This window comes from Gossypium raimondii, chromosome 7 (genome assembly GCF_025698545.1).
Source record: "Gossypium raimondii isolate GPD5lz chromosome 7, ASM2569854v1, whole genome shotgun sequence".
Classification (NCBI taxonomy): domain Eukaryota; kingdom Viridiplantae; phylum Streptophyta; class Magnoliopsida; order Malvales; family Malvaceae; genus Gossypium; species Gossypium raimondii.
In genome coordinates, this window is record NC_068571.1 from 3,560,743 (window position 1) to 3,582,493 (window position 21,751).

The following is a 21,751-nucleotide window of genomic DNA, read 5'->3' on the forward strand; positions in this document are numbered from 1 at the left end:
AAAATATATATTAAATTTGAAAATGAGTTAGATGTTTGATTATATACGAAAATGGTATAGATGGGGTGGTGGAATGTGGTGGATAGGCGCCGGCACCACCCTAAAACTACTTGTTTCAATTTTTTTCATTTGAAATATATATATTTTAATAGATTGTGCCATGTTGATAGGTGGCACCAAACAAAAATACACCCCGTACAACCCCTTTTTAACCCGTTTTAACCCTGTACCACACAGCTTGAGGAGTGCCTAGTGAAGCCTACTTGGTAGGCGGCACCGATAGTGGTTGTGCCTGCATGACAGGCAGCACCGGTCTGGCATGGATGGGACGACTCTGCTCTGCTACGACTGCTGATGGGACGAGACCCTTAAGGGTCTCATGAAAGGGGCTATTAAATGTTGTTTTGGGACCTTATAATGGTCCCCAAAGTGAAAAAAAAAAGAGTAAACAGACCAGAGAAGCATAGAACGAAGGGGAAAAAAAAGAGGAGCGAAGAAAGAGTAGCAGAATAGAGAAGAGAAGAAGGGGAAAAGTAAATGATTTGTGGTGGACCTGGGAATAGAAGAGAAGAAAAGCAAAGAAGAAGTTTGGAGTCAGTTTAGGGTTAAAAAGAAAAAAAAGATCTTTGGGTTAGTTTAGGGTTTAGTATTAGCTTGGGGTTTTGAAAAAAATTGTGGATTTTGTTTGTTTAGGGTTTGAAGAAAAGAAATTAAGGTATTTTTGTACGTTTAGGGTTTAACAAATTTATTTGTTTAAGGTTTATAAATTATTTGTAGAAGGTCAAAAAAGAGAGGAATTAAGGTATTTTTGTCTAGTATTTATACAATATTTGTGTAGGGTTTAGGATTTTTTATAGGTTATAAATATTATTTTTCTATTTTTATTTTATTTATTTTAGAAATATTATAATTGATTCGATATTATTTTTAAAAATCTTTAAGGTATTATTTCAGTAAAAAGGAAGGTTGTTTGATTTATTTTAAAAGTGTGAGGTATGTTTCGTTTGATTTTTAATTTCTTATATTTTCTTTTTATTGTTTTTATTAGATTCAAAAATAGCAAGATTAGCCCCATTAGGTTTATTATGTTGAGATAGTTCATGTTGTTTTAACATAAATTTTTTGTTTTTTATGTAGGTAAAAGACGGGTCCATTTAGTTAGAACTGATGAGATGCTTCTGTTATATTTTTTATGGGCATGTTTTTTTTTTTGGTTTATTATTAGATACACATAACAACATATAGTCCAACCAACTAGGTTTATTTTGTTTTGATAGTTTCTTTTATTTTAACATAATTGTTTTGTTTTATATGTAGGTAGGTAAAAGATGAGACTATTGAGTTGAAATTTATGAGATATTTTATTTTGTTAATTATATACTACAATAGTTTGGCAAAAATGTGAGGTGGAAAAACTGTTTAGTATTTTTGTAATGAAATTTTGTGTTGTATTTATTGTAAAATTTATGGTATCACATCTAGAAATTTTGATAAATATATAAAATGGACCACCTTAAAATAAATTATCGAAATGTGTTATTCATAACTCCATGTTAGGGTGTCACATATCGTAATTTAATAATATTTTTCTATTAGTGGGATAAAATGCGAAATAAAAATTAATTATCGAAATGTGTTTTTTGTAACAAACTAATTGAACTATTTGTTTTAAAATTGCAGATATCGAAATGAGTTCTTTGGTTAGAAACGATGATCACATATCAAACATAATTAATAAGATGGTAATAAATTGTTATTTGTTACTCACGAGTTCCCTTATAAAAAGTTCCACCCCATTTACGGAATTAAATTATGTTATATTAACTATTTCTGTAATTTAATAGTGCCGGGGCCAATACCGCGCATTAAGGGGTCGTGTGAATGGTTTAGAGTATCCCCGGATGAATGACTAATGCCATACTTGGAGTTAACCGGATTTGAGTTAGCGGCATTGATCCCGACATTTGATTTGCGATACGACTTAATCCATTTTGGTTGAGCGGTGGCACCCGGAGACCCACATTTTTCATTTGGCGTGTGAGGAGTGCACTATCACTCTAGAGGATGTTGTACTGCAACTAGAGCTCACAATCGATGGGAGTGTGATAACGGGCGTAAGTACGATCTCTAAGCCGGTCGCCCTTTGTTATAATCTACTAGGAGTCTTGTCCGGTTATGCTGGGTCAAAATTTACGGGTTTGAGGTTTCCATAGCTGAAGGCCGATTTTGAGCATTTACTAATTAATGCCACTGAGCGAGAGGTGATGTGCGCTGCTTAAATGTACATTATGCACATTATAGGGGGTATACTCATGCCGGATGCAAACAACAACAAGGTCCATTTGATGTACTTACCCCTGTTAACTTATTTGCATAATGTCCATCCGTTCGTATAGGGGGTGTACTCATGCCTCATATTGTTGCAGTCTTGGGCTCTTTACCAGATGTCATTCTTGGCTCGTACCCGCTAATTGCAGCCTTCCGTTGACCTCCAACACTCCCCCAATATATATAATGTTGGTTTAGACACGATGACTTTTGTAGTCTATTGACACATTCATGTTATATCGCTTAATGGTAAATACGCACTCTTCCATGCTTTCGAATTTTTGGCCCACGAACAACTCTTCAGGATCGAAATCTACGGACAGCCGGTGAGCAGGTAATATATCAGGGTACTCCAGGAATTCGGTTGCATGCATCGCACCGGGGTCTATGAGAGACATGTGTGCCCCAGGATTATTATGTATCACAATATGTTGAATCTGGTTCCCGACTAAAGACGCGTTAACATTTCCATCATCATTCACGCCTTCATCGTTAATATCATCTGGGACCTCGTCCACATCAGGATCACTATCACTATCGACCTCGTGATCAGAAGGATCACTACTACCGCACCCATCATCACCAATCGCATCAGTTTCAGATGCAGCATTAAGATCGATATCGATCCTGAGTACAGTCGATTGACTATCAACGTACGATATCAGAACCACCATACACGACTCTTGAGCTCCATGTTCTTCACCTAATGGAGTGAGATCTTCAGTTGTCTCTAAATTAGCTAACCCGATAAATAATTGAACCGTTGCATTTTGGTCACTCTGATTCCCACAATAAAGAGCGACCATTGTCTCCACGTCTTCATTGTTTTGAAGTTTCATCTCGATGAATTTGATGGGATCTGTCGAAACTAGAGACTTGTAGAAAAGTTTTGAGATCCTTCTCTCATAACGTCTAACAATTTTTGCACTAATCATTCCTTTCATATCATCAAACGAGATATTTCTACTAAATCTCATTACTATTTGTTGGCGACATTCAAATATACATCCAACTGTTGTCAAAATTACTCCATCGAAATAAATGCATACGAAAAACTGATTATCCATCTTCAATCCTAAATCTATTAAAAAAAATAAAAATTCTCAATACAATTTCGAAGAGCTAAATAATATTTTAATAAAAAATAAACTGTAAAAAAAATATCAACATTATATCAATATGCAAAACTTTTCATTCATAAGATCAACATTATATCAATATTAAGTTCTCATTTCGTACATGTACAACCATATTTACTCTTTTTTTTGCCATATTCTCTAGTCTCTAACTTTTACTTTATCTTCGCATTTAACCTCTTAAACTCATTTCTATGTTTTATTCCATCTCTGATTATGTATCTTCCTCCGGGAAATTCTCTAGATTAAATTCTAAATTCTTTTCAAATCCATCTTCTACAATCCAATTTGGAAATTCCTCAGGATCTTCTTCCTCTTCTATCTTTATAACGAGTATTGAATTTATAAATTCTCTTGGTAATATCCTAAAAACTAATTCATCCATCCATGGCATGTCAAAGACATTTTGCTTTCCAGTCAACTTTCGCGAACCTACACTTTGTATCGCTATTTTTCTTGCTCCATAAGAGATTATAAACTTCACGTAGTATATAACTGTATTCCAATAGGTTCGTGGTACCAATGTCTTCCAAAGTTGGTCTAAAATCATTTGATGCTCTCGTTCTATTAATGTCCCTCTAAGGGTCAAATATTGCACTTTATTCTTTCTAATCAGTTTATGACCCTTCCATAACACTTCTTGCATCTTTTGATTTACGGTAATAAAGTGTTGAATGATGTCTTCTTCTAGTTTCATTCTATAATCTTACATTTCTCTCATCATCCTATCAACTTTCTCCCTTTATGCTGAAGTTGTTATCTTATCAGGTAATATCAGATTTATTGTCATTTCTTCCAATATCTATGATAAAAAATAAGTTTTTTAATTTCAATATTTATCTATTTTCCTCTCGCCATCACTAGCTAACAATCAATTTATAATAATTACTAACAAAATAAGTTAAAAATAAGTTAAAAACAACATAAATAATTATATTTATAACAAATCACAATAAATATCAAAATAAACAAATTAGTAACAAAATACCTTCACAATAAAAATTACATTTCTAATCCCTTTTATTAAAAAAAAAAACATACATTCACCTTCCTCTTCTCTACTATCGGTCGTTTCTTTTTTGCTTTTCTTTCTTTCTTTTAGCTTTCTTTTCCTAATCTTCTTCTCTACTAAAAACCTTTTTTTTTTCACTTTTCTTTCTTCTCCCTCTCTTCTTCTCTTATGCTATCTTTTTTTTTTTTAAACTACTTTTCTTCTTCTCTATAAAGGGGGGACCATGGTTATAAGACCCCCAAATTTACTTCATCGGTGCCGCCTATTAATATGGCTCCACCTCCAAATACCATACCCGTATACATCAGCGGTTTTATACTAAACCCAAACTTTAGGTGTCGCTTATCAATATGACACCACCTATTAAAATATATATTTTTTCAAATGACAAAAACTGAAACTGGCAACTTTAGGGTGTTGGTGTACCTATTCACCACCCTCCACCACCCCATTTATACCATTTTCGTATATAATCAAACATCTAACCCATTTTTGAATTTAATATATATTTTTTGTAACATTGGTGTAAAAAATTCAAGAAAAGTAGAAATAAATATGAATAAAAGAATCTCCTCAGTTTACAACTTGATAAAGCAGTGTTTCAGGAAAAAAAAAGACCACAAATGTAACCCTCTTCCCAAGTGGCAACCAGTAAAAAGGAAAAAACCCACCAAGAGAGAAGAAAGAAAACAATCGTAAGTATTTGTCAAAAAAAAAAAAAAACAATGGTAAGTGATTACTCTCATGACCGATCTCCTGAGGTGGTTCCTTTCTTTGATAACTCCCATTTTCTTTATAAGCTGAGAGATAACCAGTTTTGTGTTCTGCAATGTTTGCTTCATATCTCATGCTGAGATGCTTCGCTTCTGCTTCTGGTCAGTTACCCTCAATTTGGGACACATCTGAAAGACAGTAAAATGGTCAGCGTAAGGATTCAGACACTATTTCCTTAAGAACATGGATGAGTTAATAAAATGCTTACCTTCTGTAATGATGATACGCAGTCTGTCCACATTGAGCTCATAAAACAGACAGGTTCATGGTCTTTAACCCAAATTTCTTTACTTCTCGTAAAAGATGAAGTATCTCTTGAATTAATAGCAGCCCCTTTTTTCCATTTTTGAGAGCATTTAGAGAACGGTGAAGAAAACTACAGTCAGTTTCAAGTGCTTCCAACCTCTCATTAAGTTCTGCAATTTCGTTTTCAAGAGCATCTAAGCTAATTTCTCCCCAATCTTCAGAACCTTCCTGCCCATTGGAAACCGTATCACAATTTTCTTCTTCATCTTTGCTTATTGAAGTTTCTTGGGAAACACCGGTTCCATTAGCCATTGATGAAGCTTCCTGTACTGGTGTGTGATCCTTTTCCTCTCGGCCTCCATCAGAGTTTTGTGGTGATGAAGTCCCATACTGAGCAAGCATGTTAAGTTTCTTCTCCAACTTTTGTAGCCACTGAGAGATGTACGACTTCTCGTCTTCGATTTCCGACCAGGCGGTTATGACTACGGGATGATCGTCGACGACGGTACTAGCCTCGGGCAACATTGTTTCCAAGGGATATTTCATATCATCTTGCTTGGAACATGTGCTTGTGTTGTTCTCCATAGAAACATATTCCTTGTCTAAGTTGATGTTCGCCTCGGGTTTGGTCTCTTCCGATGTTTCATCAGGGAAGTTATATTTGTAATATTCAAGCTCTGCTTCCAAATCTTGTACTTCTTTCTCTTTTTCAGTCAGAAGATCGTTAGCTTTCTCCAAGGCGTCAACATCGTATTCGGCTTGCTCTTCCATCATCCTTAGGTACTGCAGGGCTTCCATACGGAGTGCTGCTTTTTCTTCTTGCAACCTTGTGATCATCGCCATTGCCTGATTTGCAGCAATTGCAGAAGCATTCCTTTCTTCATCTAGCTCCTTGGATAATGCATTTATGTAGTTCCTGTAATTGTCAACTTCTTGTTTCAGCGTATCAAGTGGATTTTCGCCTTCGATGACGCTGCTTTCTTCGAAATATTTGAGGCCAGGTGAGTCATTTATTGCTTCAAAGAACAGGTTCTGAAGATTCCGAACCTCTTCGGAGTTGGATTCAGATCTTAGCAATTCAACTGCACGATCTTGTAACTCAGGACTTAAATTGTTCAATGATAAATGAATCCCTTCTCTAGAAGTGCTCTGCCCCGACAATGACTGAACTTCTCCATTAACTCCATTCGTAGGTTCAGTAACAAACTCGGATGCACTTTTTTCTTCACCACAGACTGGTAGCTCCTGCACCGCAATCCGATCCCCATCGGTTGAATTTACGATGGCGGTATCATCTCCAAGTCGGTCAGTTCCGAAAACAGTTTGAGTTGACGAGCTTATCAACTTAGAGATTTCATCACTCTCAGTTTTACTCGGTTCAAAAATAGTCTCCACCGGCAATGACTTATGATCTTCATGAACCTCATTATTGTTTGTTAGCATATGTTTTGTAACAAACTCAGGTTCACTAGGATCTCCATCGGTCGAATTTAGCATGGCAGTATCATCCGCAACTTGATCGGCTTCGAAACGAGCTCCGGTTGTTGTACTTATCAACTTCAAGATTTCATCATTCTTATTGACAGAAACATTTTCATTCTCCGGTTCAAGAGGAACATCCTTAGCATTAACTGAATTAGAAGTATCAACCAGAGGAATAAGATCAGCTGCTAATAATGAGGCACTGAAACTTGGAACTTCCATTAGACAGGATGTAGGAGGATAATTATCTAGAGAAATAAGCTCAGGTAGTTCATTAAAATTAGCCTTCACTTTATGCTCACTGACCACATTCTCATTCTCTGGAGCCAAGCATCTAAGATCATGAGATTCATTAGGATCATCAGCCTGTTCTTTTTTGTTCTCGTTTATATTACGAATTATGCTACCGCCAGTATCGTTATCAGTAGCCGGGAACGCGGATTCAGATTCAGAACTGATCTTCACCTCAGGTTCTCCTACGTGAGACAAGTGCTCAAATCCAGTTTTCCCAGGAACCGTGTCGTTCATCTTCTTCAAGTCATTTATAGGACTTAAGCTACGAGGCAAAGGAATGCTGGGCTTCGAAACCGACGTGGACGATTTCAGGAGAAGTGATCTATTGGAACTTGGTCTTGGAATCCATGGTTTATTACAGCATAGGCACAACCGTGTGAATTTGTAGGCAGATGTAGGATCCTCATCTACTTGAGAACAACAATTTCCATCATAACCCAATTTTCCTGAAACGAGTCTCTTCATATCGGAGTTTGATTCATTTCCCTCGACATGCGACGCGAGACATTCATCGCACATGCCACTGCTATCGACGAGCTTGTCATGGATGTTGCAGGAAAGCAAGAATGAAATCTCTGATCTATGACTTCGGCAAAACAGAGTCCGATAGAATCCATCTTTTGCATTGCCGAAAACATGATCAAGCCGTGAGCATAGAATGCAAGGAATTTGCAATTCACAGTATTGTGCAAAACTTGTGACCATGTAAGAGAAGGCAGCATCAATGAACAATAAAAAGATTAGCATCCATTCACAAGCAGCAAACTTGAGCACTCTTATAAACCCTTTCAAATTCCTTTGTACTCTGGGAAATGGATTTACAGTTGCAGTCATTTTTTCCAGAAATTTGCTCTAGGACTGGATTTCCACGAGGTTCACAAAAAAAAACCTTGCAATGCAAACCTGAGATTTTAAAAAAATGGGAAAAAAAAAAGTGAATTTTATGATAACAAATAATTAAAAATTGAAATCAAATTCCTTAAGATCCAACCTATTAATTAATTAATGTAATAAAAAACAACCCCACATGAAATCAAAGAAAACCCAATTACGAGGATCTATTGACACAGACAATTATAAGAACAATCCTCCAAATTCAATTAAGATCCAAAGATGAAGAATAATACCTTATCTGGATTGATATGAACAATGATGATGAGTTAGGACGAGTGTCAGATATATATACCTGTATATACATATATCTGACACAGGTAATCTTGAAATGTTCTTAGATTTAGAAGAACATTACCATATCACTCTGTCCTAATAAAATCCATACGAAAAACCCAACTAATATGATGATGATTTAACAGGGAAGAAGAAGAAGAAGAAACGGAAACGGAAAGTGCTTTTGTCCGGGAAAAATGATTGACCGTTGAAACCAACTGTTATTGGTTGTTTAGTTGCCAAATAAAGGATTATTTCATGTTGGAATTTTTTTAATTTGAACCAGTTTGGATATGTATTTTTTTAAGCTCGAGTTCAAATATTTTTAGATTCGAATTTTCTCTTGCTCGGATCTTTTTGAAATCAACTTTTTTCGGGCTTGAATTTTTATTTTTTTGTCTGGACTGGCTCAGATCAAAATGGTTTAGACAGATTCAAATAATTTTAATGTTTTATAAATCCTACCTTTTTGAATGTAGGTGAATAACACATTTATTTTTATATAAAAATCTATATAATATATAACATATAATGTAAATAATATTTTAAAAATAAAAAATTTTGAATCAGAATTTAGGTAACGGTACCATATTTTAAGAAAAAATATATATTTTCATAATATTTAGAAGATAGACGTATTACATGACCATATTTTATATTCTTTAATTTTCATTGTTTTGATGTATGCGAAATTGATATAAATAAAGTAGTTATATTCTAGATACACATAATAATCATTTTCAGTGAACGTAACACTTCCAGCGCTGCAAGTACATCAGCCACCATATTACCTTCACGGTACTCATGCACCACCGTGACCTCCCAGTTTCGCTTAATCAGTTCCATCGTTGACCTCCCGGTCGAACAAGGAGGCTCCAGCTTTGTCATGCCGGTTAGAAATCGAAAAAACAACAAGGCTATCCATTGCTAGTACCATCCGTCTTATCCCTATCTCCCATGCAGCTTGGAGTCCCTCGTATGCACCCCAAAACTCTGCCTCCATCACCGTGCAAGTTCCAGCATTTTTAGCAAACCCCCATACCCATTGACCATTCCAATCATGTATATAACCCCTCCACAGGCAGCCACCCTGTTAGAGTTTGCGTGACTCTATTAAGCACAAAATTAGATTGGGATTATGCTTTGTGGTACGGATCATACCGTACCAATTTAGTTCATATAGAACTATACTTCTACTATTTGACTTTGATTAGAATAAAGTTTTTCAACCCTTAAATAGAGATAATCGAAACTCCTATTGTATCATTTGTTTTTCAACCATTAGTTTGTTAAATTTATTCGAATTCCTTGATTGGTTATCTTCCTTCACAATATGTGTTAATTCTACTCGATTTCGGTTCCTTAGTTTGGCAGTGAACTACTTCTCTAGCAATATTTCACCAGGGCTGGGAACTTGTTCTTCCTTGGAGCAACTTTTGCTTGGCAGAAATGATCTTAGAGGTGGGATAACTGTAGACATCTTTTAGCTTCAAAATTTGAACCTTTTGGAGTTTTAAGAGAACCACTTTGGTGGGAAGCTTAATCCTGGTATTGCTAATCTTTCTAAACTTGTTCGGTTAGATATTTCTTCAAATGATTTTTCTGGAGAGATCCCGGATGTGTTCAGTCAACTTCAGAATTTTCAGTTTCTAGTAGCGCATTCATATCTATTTAGTGGTAGAAATCTCAGTTCATTGTCCAATTCTCCAACCATTAGTTTGTTAAATTTGAGGAACAATACATTTGAGGGTCCTATAGATTGTGCCAGATAATCTTCCTTCATGTCGACAATTGAAAGATATCAATCTTGCTAGGAATAATTGCAATGGCCAAATCCCTGAGAGCTTCAAAGAATTTCATAGCCTCTCTTATCTTTCCCTCTCCAATGCCAGCCTCCGAAATCTGTCTTCTGCTCTTCAAATTCTGAACCAGTGTAGGAATCTAACTACTCTGGTCCTTACCTTGAATTTTCGTGATGAAACATTGTCTGATCTTAAAGGTTCAATTCCCCTATGGTTTAAACGTATTACTGCTTTGCAGTTGTTGGATTTATCATGGAACCATTTGGTTGGAAAAATTCCTCCATGGTTTGGGAGCTATAGGGATCTCTTTTACTTGGACTTACCTAACAACTTGTTGACAGGAGATATCCCAAAAAGCTTAACTAAATTACCGGGCCTCATTCATGGAAATATCTCGTTGGAGGAGCCTTCACCAGGTTTTTCTTTTCTTCTTGAAAAAGGAATGCAAGTGGTAAAGGATTGTAGTATAATAAAATTTGGCGTTTTCCACCGGTACTTAACCGTAGTCACAACTTGCCTAGTGGACAAATTTTACCAGAGTTTGGGAATCTGAGAATGGTCCATGTGTTTGATTTGAGATTCAATAATTTCTCAAGACCTATTCCGATAAATTTATTCGAGATGATCAACTTGGGTATTCTGGATTTATCGCATAATAACTTGTCTGGGACCATACCATCTTCACTGCAAAGTCTCAGTTTTCTGTCTTTCTTTAGTGTTGCCTATAATCAGCTTTACGGGAGGATCCCTTATGGTGGTCAATTCCAAACATTTCCGAGTTCAAGATTTGAAGGGAACTGTGGTGATCCCAGGTCTCGTTGTCACCAAGACCGTCATGAATCTCCGAAAAGATCAAGAAGAAACACAAGTATCATCATTGGACTGGTTATTGGAATCGTTTGCGGGACAATTTTTCTGGTTGGCCTCATAATTCTGATTGCGTTGCGTGCAAAAAAGTCGCGACGAGGTGGACCCCAAGAAAGAGGAGCTTAAGGCTGACACAAATGATAAACACCCTGTGATTTATTGAATAAACAGAACAATGTAGGCTACTAAAGTTGGAATTTAAGAATGATGTAATGAATTTTAATTTTGTGTAATTATATACCTAAAATCTTTTATTTCGATTCTGTTAAATTGTATTCATGAATTTTTTATTTTTTATTTTTTATTTTTATTCAATTGTACATATTTTAAAAAATTAACAAATCTATTTTATTTTCATGTTTGATAAATATAATTGTTCATGTCTACAACATTTTTTTTTCTTTGGTTACTGTCCCAAAAAAGGATTCAAGAGTTTTGCAATTTGGTGGTTCGATGTGTCGTGTTGGCTATGTAGTACTGGGGCTATGAATCAAATCGGACCGCTAGCTTCCATCTATGGTGGTACTTGGGTGACACGCAATTAGTTCATTTTCGAAAATTTAACCGATAATCCTCTTTTGGTGTGGAACAAGAGCGGGGAGTTTGTTGTTTGTGAAAGAGAATGAGTCGGTTTCGTTGATTCGGACTAGAGGGATTGCTAGTCTCAAATGGAAGAATTCAAACCCTCAGACTATCAAAGGAAATTGCGATGCGCCTTGCGCGAGCAACTCGAGATGGGCGGGTATAGTGGCTATTGCCAGAGATAGTGCAAGAATTATGATTGACGGGTGCAACGCAGTAGTACAAACTGCCTCAGCAAGAGTAGCAGAAGCTATGGCTATTTGTTTGGATGCTACTTCAATACGAAGTGGATATGGGAACGATCTATTATCGAAATGGCTTGCCGAGACCTTGCTCTCTCGTTAATGAATGGCTCTCTAAGTGACTAAATTGAGGATAAAACCTTAGATAAGCTATGTGTTTTACTATTAGAAATAAACATAGGTTTAACCCATAGATTCGTATCTAAACTATACTCTCTTTTTTGTATTTTTTTTATCACGTGACATTTTAACTACTTTTTTTTTTTCAAAGTTGATACATTTGTTCATCAAATCCTTTAAGTATATTTTTAAAATGGTGAAATATAAAATTGATACTTGAACTTGTTCACTTCTCTCAGATAGGTACTTTTAGTTTTTTTTTGTCTCAGATTGGCAACTAAATTTTTTTCCGCCCACTATATAGGTACCCAAGTCTAACGTCGTTACCTTTTTACTGATGTGGCAACGCTAGCCACTCGTGTGCTACCACGTGGCATGCCCTTTTTTTCTTTCTCATTTTCCCTCTTTTTCTTTTCTTCTGTTACTTTTTCCTCCCCTAGTCGCCCTGCTTCTACACCATTCACCACCGTCCGGCCTACTCCAGTGAGCTCTCCAACCAACGACGACCACCGTCCGATCTTCTTTCATCTGCTGTTGTCTGCTAATACTGTTAATGAGACTAACGTTGTGCTGAAACTGAAGCTTGCTCAGAGATATTAGGATTTGAGTTTTAAGAAGGAAACTGAAGGGTGTTGGTGAAAAAGAAAAACAAGAACGAATCTAAATAAGAAAAAAAAATTCAAAGGCATAAAGTTTTGAGAAATGGGTCAAACAACACCAAAGGTCGTCTCTTTCACCTTTTTTCTTCTTCATTTTTGCTTCTTCGTTCTCTTTTTTTTTTCCTAATATACCATCAAAATGGAGATACAAATCAATATTCTATGGGGATTGCAAACAGGTCAAAATCGGAATAAAAAAGGGGGGGAGAAAGTGAAAATTTTCACATTGCATAATGCATACATATTCGCCAAAAGGAAAATGAAAGCTTCTATTTTTTCTCTCCATATTTCCTTCCACTTCATCTGCATATTGAACAAGTATATATGTTTGCCCCACTTCAAAATGATTCAACCGAATTTCTTTGTTTATCAATTATCCTAAAGCTTCTGTTTTATTTTTATTTTTCTCCTTTTTTATATCCATAAAAAACTACCATATTATATGGCTATCTAAGAAAGTTTCCAAATTGGGAACTGGGTATTTTTCATTGTTTTTGTTGGTTGTGCAACTCAGACTCTTTCTTGCCCCATCATTTCCCTTGTGTCTCACAGTTGAACTGGTATAATTTTTTATCATAGTTGATTTTGTTTTCGTTTTTGGTCAATCTCTTAAGTTACCCATAGTTGCAATATTTCTGCTGTTTTTTGAGCTTTTCTTATATTATTATTGTTTGACATGGTAAAATATGGGAGAAAGCTTGATGCTCTTTGGTTCTAGACAGTGAACTATTGAAAGGAGAGTTTAGCTCTATCTGATTTTACAATTCCAGTTTCCTTTGCGCCATATCCCACACCTCCAGCACCATACACTCCTTGTAACACTCCTATATCTAACCCGGCCATCGAATCAAATATAAGAATGATACATTACATATCAGAGTATTAACCAATCAAAATTTAACAAGCAAAGTTTCATTTGGAACTTATTTGGAACTTATCGAGTCATTAATTAACCAATATCAATGATAGGGAAGAGCCCGATAAGTTTCCTAAATATTTTAGTATTTAAAACAATGTTTTAAAGTGAAATATGAACTTTTGTGAAAAACAAGGTGCATGGTCGTGTGGCTAGGCCGTGTCTACCACATGGTCGTGTAGTCAGACTGTGTAAATCTTTGAGGCCGTGTGGTTCCAAAATTAACCAATTCTAACACTCACACAGCTGTGTGGGTCATACGGTAGTGTGACTAGCCTGTGTAACTCTCTAACCCCATGTGAGCCAAAATTGAAGGAAATTTTGCAATTTTTAAACTTTTACACCTTAGTCCCTACATATCAAATTTCAATAGCAAACCAACCAATTGATAATTTAAACATTTAAAACCGCCATAACACTATCTTTCCATCATACTACTCAAACATTTAGATTAAGTTCTGATAATTTATAGAGTTTACATTTTAGTCCTTCCTAATAAAAACACACACTAAATACCTATGTACATACCATTTTAACCCAAAATTTAGAAGTCATACTCTCTTGGCCTCGGGATGTGATAAGACGAGCAGGTCTCAAACCACTTCTAAATTCTCTTTCCCACTTCAACCTACACGTTAAGCTAAAATTGCTTAGTAAGTACTTCAATAGTTTAATCGAAAAAACTACATATTATAATGTGAGAGACTAAATGATGGATGATGATATTTTCATCTTTTTCTTCCTTCTTCCACACTCTTCCTCAAAAATATCAAATGATCTTAAATTAAAAATTGCTAAATTGCTACCTAATCCTTCATCCTCTCATCTATACACTTTGGCCCAATCATTATCCATAAATATCTTGCCTCACTAATTACCATTTAGACATTTATTATCTTTACAATTCTCATGCATGAATTACATTTTATTTGGTAAAATTTCTTCCTAATCCTTCCATGTTTTCCACCTACTCCTCTGTTGTTAACTTAACTTTTAATTTTTACACTTTTACCCCACTACTTTTTATTTTCCTATAATTTAGTCATTACCTCAAATCAAAATTTTCTATCCCGAAATTATTTCTAATTTCTATCAACTCTAATTACTTTATATACTTTTACTCTAAAATTCCTATTTAATCTATTTCTAAAAATTCTCTAATTTTCCTAGCCTGACACGCCACTAAACCACACCCTCTATACTTTGAAGATGTTACACTCCTCATGTTTGTATCCTCTTTTTCTTTCTCTCTTTCACCATTTTGGTGCCTTTTATTCACCTTATCAAAGAAAGAAGGTCAAACAATGGTCGTTGTTGGTTGGAGAACTCACCGGAAGAGGTTGAATGGTGGCTAGCGGTGTAGAAGCAGGGCAGATACGGTCAGAAAGAAGAAAAGAAAAAGAGGGGAAATGAGAAAGAAAATAAAAAGAAAAAAAAGGGCCAGAGAGGACATGCCACGTGGCGATGCACAATTGGCCAGAGGACACGCCACGTGGTGGCGCATAAGTGGCCAGCGTTGCTACGTCAGCAAAAAATAATGGCGTTAGACTCGGGTACTAATATAGTGGACAAAAAAAAGTTTGGTTACCAATCTGAGACAAAAAAAATCATAAGTACTAATTTGAGAGAAGTGGACAAGTTCGGGTACCAATTTTATATTTAACCCTTTTAAAAACAGACTTAACTCACAAATTGGTACTTAAACTATGCTTTTTTTCGATTTTGATACCTAAACATTTTTTGGTCAAAAGTGGTACCTAAACTATGATTCTTCCCAAATTGCCACTATTAGCTCAATCGTTAGTTAAGCCATTAAGTTTATTTTTAAAAAAAAGATAATTAATTAAAACTTTACATGTGAAAAAACAAGACAAAAAGTATTATTTTCTTATATATATATATATATATTCTTTTTTCTTTCTTTCTTCAAAACCATACCAATGATCGAAATAGTCAAGCCACCAATTCTTGGTTTGATCAGTTCATCTGATTTGATCAAATAAATTATTTTAAAAAGCATAAAATAAAAATTATTTTAAAACTTGAGAGAATTGGTTTAACTGTGTTTTTTTAAATTAGTTTAATCGTTATGTATCGATTCACGAGTCAGTCAGCTCAACCCCTATCTTGGAACCAATATCCCAATCAGTTCTCGGTTAGTCAATCCAAGTCTGAAAATATTAGTTTTTATTGATGAAATAACTTTTTCGATTCTGTCAAGTAGAGCAAACAAACAGTGAAGTTTGAAAACAAAATTAATCGCCAACTCTCAACTTCATGATGGCAAATTTTTTGTCATGATTTCTCTTACAAAACAAAGTATTTTTGTACGTAAGAGACAAATGAAGTTAGAGATGTGAAGAAAGAGAGGTCGTCGCTACGGCGTGGAGGGGGTTTGAGATGCGATGAAAAACTGTGAAAAGAGAGAAGAGATGTGCAAAATTTTGTGGTCTACTTATTAAGAGTTCTTTGAGCTTTAGTCAAAAGTTAACAAATAATATCACTTGTCTCACTCAATAGGCTAATGTATCACGTCAGTAAACCTTTAATAGAAAATAAATTATTTTAACGATAATGATTAAATTAAAAAAATTAATCAAAATAAGACAAATCATATTTTAGAGTGACATTGAGTATAATTTACCCTTTATTTAATTTAAATTGTCTCAAAATTAAGACCCATTTTGAAAATTAATGAATTAAAAACATGGAGCATATATCGAAATCGAAGACGATAGAGCTCCACGAAAGCTTCCTTGCACCAGTGGTCAACGGCCTTTTCTCTCTTTTTGTAATTTTATGGGTAAACTATTCATTTTTTTATACTTTCTGTGATTTTTAATTTAGTTCTATATAAAATTATATATTTTTAAATTATTAAATAAAAATTAGAAAATTCAGTATAAAAATTCTAAAAATATCAAGTTTCTAGAAGTGTTATTCTGAAAAGTTAAAATGCATGAGAAATAAAGAAGAAGACGAATTGAGTGGTGAAAATAAGTCTTAAACTCCATAATTATATTATAGAAATTTCATGAAATCGATTTTAATGTCATTTTTAATAAAAATATAAAAAATTCAAACTCAATTCAAAATTTCAATTCATTTAAATTATTTTTCAAAACCCAAATTTAAATATAAATTATACTCCTATTTTTTATATGATGAAAAAGCTTTGTCAGAAGATATAGAAAATAGACTTAATTTTTATATTTTTCTATATTTTTTAAAGAATGGGTATTGGATATTTTAATATTGCGGTTAAAATCAAATTGATAGAAAGTATAAAAACTGTGGATTAAAATTTTATTACACCAATTAAAAAATGTTATTGTAAGCCACTTAACGATCGAGTAACTAAAAATAATAATTTTGAAAATGTTAGTGATCAAATTATAAATTTTTTAATTAAGTGACTAAAACAAAATTTCATCCATAATTAAGTGATTAATGATGTAGTTTCTCTTTATATATATATATATATATATATATATATATATATATATATATATATTATGTTTTTTAATAATTTTGATAATTTGTAATGATTTTTATTCTTTTTATTTTTTAATATTTTTAATACTTTCATATTTTTTATAATTTTTAAAATTACATCCAAATTGAATCAATCAGGACAAATGATCTCTAGTTAGTGTAAGTCTTGACAATCATTTGTCTAATTTTATTCTAGCATCTAGATTTACATTTTTTAAAATAAATTTTATTTTCTTGATTTTTTTTTAGTTTTTTCTAGCATACCAGTGCCACATCAGTAACGTTCAATATCAGTCAAATGATTGATTTGGTCAATTTTATAAGTTTAAGGGTGTAATTGGATGCAAAAAGTTCATAGAGACTCGATTGATTATTTTGGAATAATTTAGGGGCTTATGATACTATTAAGCCATTAGTAAAAAACAGAGAAAAAAAAGCACCCAAAATCTAGATGGCCCACTGTGGCCGGAAAAACAGAAATCTAGAGGGCCCACTAATTACAATATGCGGCAAACCGATAAGGAAAGTATCGTAGCCGAAGCAACGAAGTTATATATAAAAAGGGAAGGGTGGTGGGCTGTGTAGATGACCTAAATACCCTCTAACTTTGGCTAAACCCTGCTTCTCTGCTATGACATCCCCTCGCCCCAACACCTCTTCTGCCCTTTTACCCTTCTCCTTTCCCAGTTTTCCCCTTTTAACCCAAAACCCCCGCCAACTCCCTCCCTTTCAAATTTATCTACACTCAACACCCTCCCTCCTCCATTCTCTATTTACATGCAATCCCTAATTCCCTTTTAAGCTCCATTTTTCTCCCCCCCCCCCCTTTTTCCATTTCCTCTTTATTGATTTATTGAAATATTTTTTTCTACCCTTTTTCGTGGTTTCAACTTATTTTTGCAGGTCCCTTTTAAGTGTTATCTTCCGGTGAGTTTTTTTTTCCCTCTCTCGTCTGTTTGATTGTCTTGGAGAAACAAGAGAGGATTTTTAAAGCTGAATTTCCAATGTTGCTTTTTCTTTTTGGATACATTGAAAGAATTCGAAACTTGAACTCTGTTTCTTTTTCTTTTTTCTGAATGCAAAGTTGATTGTTTATGAGGGTCCCACGTGTGATTTTTGTTGTGTTTGATAAAAGACCAAACTGAAAGTAATTTGCTTTTTTGTTTGGTTGCCTAGAAATACAAAAAAGAAAAAGAAAACCTACGTTTCAGTTTCTCTTATGTCGTTTTGTTTCTACTTTATTCATGATTTCTTTTTCTTGTAAATTGGCCATTTTGCATTGAAGTATGAAAGTTTTTTTTCCCTTTCTCTTAATTCTTTTATTTCAACTTCTTGATCATTATTGAGATGGATCCTCCCCCCTCCCCCTTCCAAATCCATGATCCTGAGGAACACTGTAGAGTGGTGTTTTGTTCCAATTTTCAGTAAAATGGGTGCTTGATCAGTAAATGTTTTTCTTTATATAGGTTCTACAGCTACTCGCTTCCTATTAATTTATGGCTTTATATCATGTTTAGATCGAAACACTGCTTTTTACTACGAGTTTCTTTTTTCTTTTTTTTCTTGTTATGTAAAATAATTGTTTATTTACCAACATTGTTACAAGAACAGGTTCTGCTTGAAACCAAATCAGTCTCAAATTAGAGCTTCCTGTGGTTTTTTAGATGAGGTTTTGCTTGGATTTGTAGGGTGTGGGCTATCAGTTATTTAACTTTATGGCAAACCATGAGATGGTGATTGAGCAAAAGCAAGATTTGTCACTACGGCAGAACCAATATGTCGGAATGGGGCATGATGCCAACTTTGTTCTTGGTCGTAATCATGATTTATTACGTTCAGAGCAGATCCCTGATGTTGATTTGGTCATCCGGCCTGCTCATGATCATGGTCATAAACTATCAACTTCTCAGACATGCACAAATGATGTAGCTCTGTTACGTGATAATCTTCATGATTATGAAGAGAATGGATTAGATATGGATCAAATTAACTATCCTGGTGCGGAGGAAGACCGTGCTGGTGTTGAGAAACATGATGATCAATTCCCTGCTGTTGTTCAAGATCATGAATTGGGTTTTGATGGTACTGAATTGACTCTTGTGAAGAACCAGGATATTTCAGACAACTTAAATTCGGATTTGCAGCTAAATCAGGAAATGAGTATTGAACCTGTATCATATCTGTTTCGTCAGCAAGAACAGATGATAGTTGGTTCGTCCATGCTTCAGCACCGCTTGTTATTTTTGGGGGAAAACCATGAATTGACTGTTGGAAAAGAGTTCACTGATGTCCACAGCTGTAGGAGGGCCCTGAGAGATGCAGCTATTGCTCTTCGCTTTGAGATCCAAACAATAAAGTCGGACAAGACTCGTTTTACAGTTAAATGCGCGAGTGAGGGGTGCCCTTGGAGAATACATGCTGCAAAGCTCCCTGGTGTTCCTACTTTTACCATTAGGACCATCCATGATCAACATACTTGTGGAGGGATTACACATCTTGGTCATCAACAAGCCTCGGTTCAGTGGGTTGCAGATGCAGTAGCAGAAAGCATCAAGGAAAATCCTCATTATAAACCCAAGGAGATATTGGAAGAGATTCACCGTGTTCACGGAATCACGTTGTCATACAAGCAAGCTTGGAGGGGCAAGGAACGCATCATGGCCAGTGTGCGTGGCTCTTTTGAGGAAGATTTTCGCCTCCTCCCGCAATATTGTCATATGATCAGAAGAACAAATCCAGGAAGTATTGCTCGGGTTTATGGGTATCCTGTTGATAACTGTTTTCAACGCCTTTTCATCTCATATCAGGCATCCATCTATGGTTTTCTGAACGCGTGCCGACCTCTTATTGGACTTGATACAACTCTTTTGAAAAGCAAGTACCTGGGGAGCATGCTTTTTGCCTGTGGTTTTGATGGATATGGTGCTGTATTCCCTCTTGCATTGGCGGTGGTTGACGAGGAAAATGATGACAATTGGATGTGGTTCCTAGCTGAGTTGCACGATCTGCTTGAGATCAATGCAGAGAACATGCCCAGGCTTACCATCTTGTCTGATAGACAAAAGGGTGTTGTAGATGCTGTGGAAGCAAACTTCCCAACAGCTTTTCATGGGTTCTGCATGCATCATCTCGTTGACTGTTTCCAGAAGGAGTTCAATAGTTCTGTGCTTACCAACCTTTTCTGGGAGGCTGCTTATGCGCTCACCAGAACTGAATTCGAAAAAAAACTCATTGACATTCAAGCAATCTCACCAGAAGCTACTACTTGGATTCAAAATATTCCTCCTCATTTATGGGCCACATCACATTTCGAAGGGACAAGGATGGGACACCTGGCGGCCAACATTGTGGAATGTTTAAGTGCTTGGATAGCAGAGGCCTATAGCCTTCCAATAATCCAAATGATGGAGTGCATCCGTCGGCAACTGATGACTTGTTTCAATGAGCGTCGTGAGACAAGCATGCAGTGGACAGGCAATCTTGTTCCTCCTGCAGAAAGGATTGTATTGGAAGCCTATGATCGTGCATGCACTTACCAAGTGTTCAAAGCAAACGAATCTGAATTCGAGGTACGATGCCCCAATGATGGATCATTCGTAGTAGATATCCGAACCCGAAGCTGTTATTGTCGTGGGTGGGAGCTGAGTGGACTTCCTTGTGCTCATGCCATTGCAGTCCTCCTTTCTTGTAGACAAAATGTGCATAGGTTTACAGAAAGTTGTTTCACAGTGACAAGTTACCGAAAGGCATACTCGCAGACAATACACCCTGTTCCTGATAAAGCCCTTTGGAAAGAGATGTCTGAACAATCCCCAAATGAAGGGTCTAAAGACGTTGAGGTCACTATAAAACCACCTAGATTGCTTCAGCCACCAGCAAGACCTAAAAAGAGACGAGCTCGTGCCGAGAATGCTGGTCGGGCAAAACGGATGGTGCATTGCAGTCGCTGTAATCAAACCGGACATTTCAGAACTACATGTACAGCACCTATATAGAAACTCATTTTTCAAAGTTTTCCCCTGAACTGTGCAGATAGAGAAGTAATTTTTTAGTTTGAAAATTTTTTTAGAGCTGCTATTGTCAGCTCTACTTTAGTAAGCACAGATATATATATATAGGTTTTCCATAGACAACTGAATACCTTTGTTCTATATTCGAATTAACTTTGGCAAGCTTACTTAAATATATATATATATATATCAAGAAGTTGCAAGTTCAATTTTTTTTTCCACAATTTGCTTGCATTTGATGATAACTTTTGGCAACATATTCAAGCGAAAAGGCATTCTTTTTTTATAAATAATAGCAATAATGCGAATAAACTATCGTGTCCTATTTATTTCATGTAATGTCTTTACGCAAGGGTTTATTATTATATAAGCAATAATTTAACCATGCATGAATGCATGCATGCAATCGCAATGTGGATCCATCCACCTTTGTTTTTTTGGCATTGAAACTTAGTAATATACATTTCCTCCATTTCCCAAAAATAATATAAAAGGCTTCGATGGATCGAATTAAGTTAAATTAAGAACCATAATATAAATAGCAAAAAGAAGTTTTGAATATGGGAGATGTATGCATTTAGGGGAAGCAAGAAATCATCAGATTATTACATGTGTCGGT

At 35.3% G+C, this 21,751-nt stretch overlaps 2 protein-coding genes and 1 pseudogene across 3 annotated transcripts; 2 read left to right on the forward strand and 1 right to left on the reverse strand.

Moving 5' to 3' along the window:
* Positions 1–5,002: 5,002 nt before the first annotated feature.
* On the reverse strand, positions 5,003–8,536 carry LOC105784518 (myosin-binding protein 1). 2 transcript variants are annotated; one of them, XM_012610421.2, is made up of 3 exons: positions 8,400–8,536; positions 5,459–8,175; positions 5,003–5,378 (listed from the first exon to the last, which is right to left on the reverse strand). In XM_012610421.2, exon 2 carries the CDS (start codon positions 8,104–8,106, stop codon positions 5,497–5,499), a length of 2,610 nt encoding a protein of 869 aa, XP_012465875.1. In that variant the 5' UTR covers positions 8,107–8,175; positions 8,400–8,536; the 3' UTR covers positions 5,003–5,378; positions 5,459–5,496. The 2 variants fall into 2 exon arrangements, with proteins under 2 accessions (XP_012465875.1, XP_052489263.1); XM_052633303.1 differs by lacking the exon at positions 8,400–8,536 and having other exon boundaries at positions 5,459–8,209.
* A 963-nt stretch (positions 8,537–9,499) lies between these two features.
* Positions 9,500–11,379, forward strand: LOC105781439 (phytosulfokine receptor 1-like; annotated as a pseudogene).
* A 6,357-nt stretch (positions 11,380–17,736) lies between these two features.
* On the forward strand, positions 17,737–21,250 carry LOC105784252 (uncharacterized). The gene is made up of 2 exons (XM_012610081.2): positions 17,737–18,049; positions 18,734–21,250. The coding sequence occupies exon 2, from the start codon at positions 18,838–18,840 to the stop codon at positions 21,115–21,117; it is 2,280 nt and encodes a 759-aa protein (XP_012465535.1). The 5' UTR covers positions 17,737–18,049; positions 18,734–18,837; the 3' UTR covers positions 21,118–21,250.
* Positions 21,251–21,751: the final 501 nt, after the last annotated feature.